At 35.3% G+C, this 6000-nt stretch overlaps 1 protein-coding gene and 1 pseudogene across 1 annotated transcript; both read left to right on the plus strand.

The window, feature by feature from the left end:
* The window catches only part of LOC107713851 (myomesin-3-like), a 67706-nt pseudogene extending 66151 nt beyond the window's left edge, over nucleotides 1-1555 (plus strand).
* A 3801-nt stretch (nucleotides 1556-5356) lies between these two features.
* On the plus strand, nucleotides 5357-5895 carry LOC107713853 (fatty acid-binding protein 10-A, liver basic-like). The gene is made up of 2 exons (XM_016519494.1): nucleotides 5357-5494; nucleotides 5665-5895. Exons 1-2 carry the CDS (start codon nucleotides 5371-5373, stop codon nucleotides 5862-5864), a joined length of 324 nt encoding a protein of 107 aa, XP_016374980.1. The 5' UTR covers nucleotides 5357-5370; the 3' UTR covers nucleotides 5865-5895.
* Nucleotides 5896-6000: the final 105 nt, after the last annotated feature.

A 6000-nucleotide genomic window follows, 5' to 3' on the forward strand; every position in this document is an offset into this window, starting at 1 on the left:
GTGTGAACAGTGTGATATATATATATATATATATATATATATATGAAATTATCCCTATGGAATATTCATAATTATGTAATATACTGCTATTTTTTAATATTACTTATAGTTAACACACTGTAACAATACACTATATTTAATATCCTAGATTTATTATTATTTATAGTTGTATACTTACATAGCTATAAATAATAATAAATCTAGGATATTAAATATAGTGTCACAGATATAACTATTTACAAAACATTAATTGAAAATAAAACGCTCACACTTTGTTTGTGTTTTGCTATATTAAAATAATATAAACAGCACATTGTATGTAGCATATATAATTGTATAAAATAATATACATTATATATAATATAAATGATATGAAAATATAATATAAAAAATATAAAATTATATTTAAAATAATAATAATCAAATATGTGTGTACTCATTAATTAAACAAAATTAAATAAAATATTATTAAAAATAACATTTATTAACTACTTGGTTATTTACAAAAATGAATTTAAAATAAAATGACATGGCAAAGCACTTTATGCATGTTTTTGCTTTTTTTAATAAAAAATTGAAAAAATAGTAAAGTAATTGTATAAAATAATAGATATTATATTTAAAACTAATTATTATATAGTATAATTATTCTATTTAAAATATATGTGATTGTGTTTTATATATATATATATAAAATTATTATATTTTCCGACTTATTTACAAAAAATGAATTAAAATAAAATAACATTACAAAACGCTTCATGCACATTTTTGCAGTTTTAAATTAATTTGAGCAGTAAATGATATATAATTGTACAAAATAATCAACAAAATTCTATATAAAATACATTATTATATCAAATAATTATTATGCGTGAAATATATATAATTGTGTGGGAGTTTTTGTGTGTATATAAATAAACCATTATATCTTTTTCTTTAGATTTATTGAAAGGTTAGAACATTAAACTAAGAAACCTTTTGTGGTGTTCAGGTGAAAGTTTGTTCATAGCTCATTCTCTATATAATTGTATTTTTACTCATTCACAGGCAAGTTTGCTGAGAAAAGTAAGTATTCGTTTGTTTGCACTCTTCTAATTGTGTTTTGATGAAGCAATTGCTTAATGTAGACGACACACTTCATCATAACCGTCCATCTGACAGATCGAGCCTGAGTCACGAAGGGTCTTCCTGATGTGGTGGCAATAATGGAGAATAAGGTACGAGCATCCATCACTGCTGTGACTCATTCAGCTCACATCAGAACCAGGCACTGAACTGTGCTCTTTCTCTTTAGTCTCTCTGTCTGACGGGTTTTGCCGACGGCGATCCTGTGCCGGAAATGTTCTGGCTGAAGAACAACAGAGAAGTCACCTCCACCGGCCAGTATAACATTAAAAAGGAGAATAAATCCTCCACTCTCACTATAAACCACGTGACCATGGAGGACTCGGGCAACTATAGCATCAATAAACACGGATCGCAGACGGTCCTCGTGACCGTCGGTGTGTATAAACGTGGAGAAAAGCCTCGAGCAGATGCAGTGCAAATGTAACTGTAAGTGCCACAGTGATGGTTTGGCCTCATTTACATGGTGTGTGTTCATTGTGGAGCCTGTATGACAGCACCTGCCCAACCGTCAGGACTTGTACAACTCCAGAGTAGTGCTGGGCGGTATACCGGTTCATACCGAATACCGGTGTTTATTTTTGTTATGATACGAATTTTTAAAATACCGCAATACCGGTGTATGTCGCTTAAACAACGTTCAGAACGCGACACTGAGAGTGAATAAATGGGCAGGTAACAGACCCCTCTCACAACCTGTTTGCACTTCTCCCTTCAGGCAGATGCTACAGATCTCTGTGCACTAGAACATCTAGGCATAAAAACAGTTTTTTCCCCCATGCCATCTCCAGCTTAAACAGCTAACACATGAGTCATTACCTGTGTTCTGTAACTCATTCTCCATCTTTAATTATTGCCTCTTTCTCAAGTATTATGTAAATACATGTGCATATCACTTTATTTATACAGCTGTATATAGAGTAAATAATGCACAAATCTGTACATAAATCTACTGTTCCAGATTCATACACATTATTATTATTTATTGTTAAGTCTTAATATTTAAATAATACATGTGCATATCACTTTATTTATACAGCTGTATATAGAGTAAATAATGCACAAATCTGTACATAAATCTACTGTTCCAGATTCATACACATTATTATTATTTATTGTTAAGTCTTAATATTTAAATTTTTTTCTGTTCTCATGTCAGGTATGTATGTATGTATGTACCAGGATCACCTTTAAAAAAACACAACAAATTCCTTGTGTGTTTACGCACACCTGGTGAATAAAGCTAATTCTGATTATGATTCTGGAATTGTTGTTTCTGGCTGAAATACTGTTTTAGTCCATAATCTATAATAACGCTTCCTCCAGTGAAAAAGTCTGTCTCCTGTCGTCTCTCACATCAAAATCCAGCCACAGATTTGTTTAGAGCTGTTTTGACTGTTAACTGTGCTTGATCTGTGCAGATTTCTCTCCTGATTCAGACCAGAACACTTTTTCACTGGAGGAAGCGTTATTATGGGTTATGGACTTTAGTTAAAAATGTCTTAATGCTGGATTAGTTTCAGCTTTAGTCTTCTCCAGATGTTAACTGATGGACTGGAGTGGTGTGGATTACTTGTGGATTATTGTGATGTTTTTATCAGCTGTTTGGACTCTCATTCTGACGGCACCCATTCACTGCAGAGCATCCAAGTGATGCAATGCTATATTTCTCCAAATCTGATGAAGAAACAAACTCATCTACGTCTTGGATGACCTGAGGGTGAGGACATTTACAACTAATTTTCATTTTTGGGTGAACTATTCCTTAGTCGGCTCCGATGGCCTCGTGGGCAGCGCGCTGACATGTCGCTAGCGCCTTTGCACTTCGGGCCTCCCAAGTTCGAGTCCCGGCTCGTGGACCTTTCCCAATCCCACCCCCCTCTCTCTCTCACCCACTTCGCTTCCTGTCGACCTACTGTCCTATCTAAATAAAAGGCATAAAACGCCAAAAATCTTAAAAATAAAAACTATTCCTTTACTGGTGCTGTAGAAGGCAATGTCCTAAAGGTCAGTGTCCTGAAAGCCTGAAGACTGAGTTGATTTGATTTGTGATTTATCTTGTGCTGCTTACAGAATAAAGTGCAAATGAAACCGTTTCCACTCTCTTTTTTCATTTTTAGCTAAATTTGAGCATCAGGGAATGCAAGTGTGCAGCGAACTTTGATTAAATAGACTGTGAACACACTTTCCAGCTGCATTATAATAGGTTCACGATCGATTTTTATGCTTGTACATGGATGGATGGGTGTTTTATCTGCTGATATTTCATAATAGAGAGATCGAGGCCCATTTCAAATATCATTATGCAACCCGAGGGTGATTCTTTTGAACAGATAGAAAGCAAACTCCACAGTCCACAGGGTCATTCGCCCCTCGTGTGTTTAAACAGGATAGTATTTCAACGGGTTTCTTTTGCAAAACATAGCAAGAAAAGGATCTTGACCAGGATTTGGCAACCTTTTTGACATGAAATGCCACATTTATTTTTTCTTGTTTGTTTTCCACATCACTCCCAGAATGTAGAATACTAAACTCTGCATGCAACATGAATAAATCATGCACATTGTGTCTCGTGCATTATTTGCATATGTGTTGTCATGTTTGTTTTTGTTGATAACACAGTGCATCTCCTCTTTTAACTTTGTAGTTTTGAGCGTCATTTGAGCAATGTCAGATTAAAAATATTAATGCATTATATATATGTGTGTGTGTGTATATTATTATTTTTTTTTTTTTAGTAGTTTATTTAGTGCAGTTCATTCCTTTTTTAGAGCGTTTGGAAACTCATACATGCTCACAAACCCCATCATCCATCCCTTGTGTGTGTCAGACTCTGTTCCATGTTTCGTGTGTGTCCTGCTCCCCATGTGCCTTCCCATGCCCTTATTTGGTTTGTTTCCTGTTCCTCCCCTGATTAATTAAGTTGATTTCTTCCCAGGTGTTTCCCTTGATGTGTCATGGCTCCCAGGTGCGTCTCGTCATCCCCTCCTCCTGTGTGTGTGTATATAAAGTGTTCCTAACCAAGGTCGCATTTATTTGATCAAACATACAGTAAAAAACTGTTAAATATTTTTGCCATTTAAAATAACTGTCTGATTATCTGTTAAACTTGATTGCTGTGATGCGCAGTTGAATTTTCAGCATCATTACTCCAGTCTTCAGTGTCACATGATCTTCAGAAATCATTCTAATATGCTGATTTGCTGCTCGAGAAATATTTCTGATTATTATCGATGTTGAAAACAGTTGTGCTGCCCGATATTTTTGTGAAAACTGTGGTGCATTTTATTTTTGAAAGATTCTTTGATGAATAGAAAGTAACATAGCAAGAAAAGGATCTTGACCAGGATTTGGCAGCGTTTTTGACATGAAGTGCCACATTTATTTTTTCTTGTTTGTTTTCCACATCATTCCCAGAATGTAGAATACTAAACTCTGCATGCAACATGAATAAATCATGCACATTGTGTCTCGTGCATTATTTGCATATGTGTTGTCATGTTTGTTTTTGTTGATAACACAGTGCATCTCCTCTTTTAATGTTCATTTATGAATTCATTAAATAGTTTGGTTAATCTGATGCATTCAGCTATTAAGTGTTGTGCTTTCAGCAACATTGAACGTGTTTAAATCCATCTCACAGAATCTCATCCAGTAAGATATTTTAATGTTTTTGAAAGACGTCTCTTCTGCTCACCAAGGTTGCATTTATTTGATCAAACATACAGTAAAAAATTGTTAAATATTTTTGCCATTTAAAATAACTGTCTGAGTATCTGTTAAACTTGATTGCTGTGATGCGCAGCTGAATTTTCAGCATCATTACTCCAGTCTTCAGTGTCACATGATCTTCAGAAATCATTCTAATATGCTGATTTGCTGCTCGAGAAATATTTCTGATTATTATCGATGTTGAAAACAGTTGTGCTGCCCGATATTTTTGTGAAAACTGTGGTGCATTTTATTTTTGAAAGATTCTTTGATGAATAGAAAGTTCAACAGAACAGCATTTAGTTGAAATAGAAATCTTTTGTGACATTATAAATGCCTTTACTGTCACTTTTGATCAGTTTAATGTGTCCTTAAAGAATAAAAGTTTTTTTCTTTTTCTTCGAGCTTTAACGAGGGGGGGTGTTGGTGAGAGGGGCCCCTCAGTCAATGAGGGCAGAGGGGCAGTGGCTCTAGCCACCGGGCCACCCCCCTGTGCACGGCCCTGATAGTGAGTATAAGTACTGGTCTGGGATGAACGTCTCCTCACATTGTGTTGAGCTCTTGTCAGCGGTCAGATCAGCAGCAGACATGGCCTTCAGCGGAACGTGGCAGGTTTACGTGCAGGACAACCACGAGGAGTTTCTGAGAGCCATCTGTGAGTTTCTGTGAAATGATCACGGTTGCATTTCCAAAAGCATTGTATATTTTTATGCATGCTGCGCATTTGGGAAATAAACTGTGAGACATCTGAAGTCATTTCATTTGAATTCCCTGCCATGATTGTAGGTCGCTCACTCACTATCTTTGTGCTTCTGTTCCTTTCAGCTCTGCCAGAAGATGTCATTAAAATGGCCAAGGATGTTAAACCAGTGACTGAAATCCAACAAAGCGGCAACGACTTCACCATCACATCCAAAACCCCTGGAAAAACCGTCACAAACTCCTTCACCATCGGCAAGGAAGCTGAAATCACCACCATGGACGGCAAGAAGCTCAAGGTAGAATATGTTTGCATCTTTTTATGATGTTGAACTGTTCAAGAAGAGTTGATATCGAGTACAGAAGATCAGTTCCACAAGAGATCAAGAATTTTTCTTAATTAAAAAACAAAACTAAACAAAAAAAGAATCTATATATATATAATAAAAATATATTTTATAA

This window comes from Sinocyclocheilus rhinocerous, unplaced genomic scaffold, assembly GCF_001515625.1.
Source record: "Sinocyclocheilus rhinocerous isolate Xijiao unplaced genomic scaffold, SAMN03320098_v1.1 scaffold389, whole genome shotgun sequence".
Taxonomy (NCBI): domain Eukaryota; kingdom Metazoa; phylum Chordata; class Actinopteri; order Cypriniformes; family Cyprinidae; genus Sinocyclocheilus; species Sinocyclocheilus rhinocerous.

What these genes read in the sequence shown, in the direction of transcription:
- LOC107713853 (XM_016519494.1), top strand. Translation starts at nt 5,371, where the DNA reads ATGAACGTCTCCTCACATTGTGTTGAGCTCTTGTCAGCGGTCAGATCA. An exon ending in GGAGTTTCTGAGAGCCATCT is followed by an intron (nt 5,495 to 5,664) that starts GTGAGTTTCTGT and finishes TGTTCCTTTCAG; the next exon opens with CTCTGCCAGAAGATGTCATT.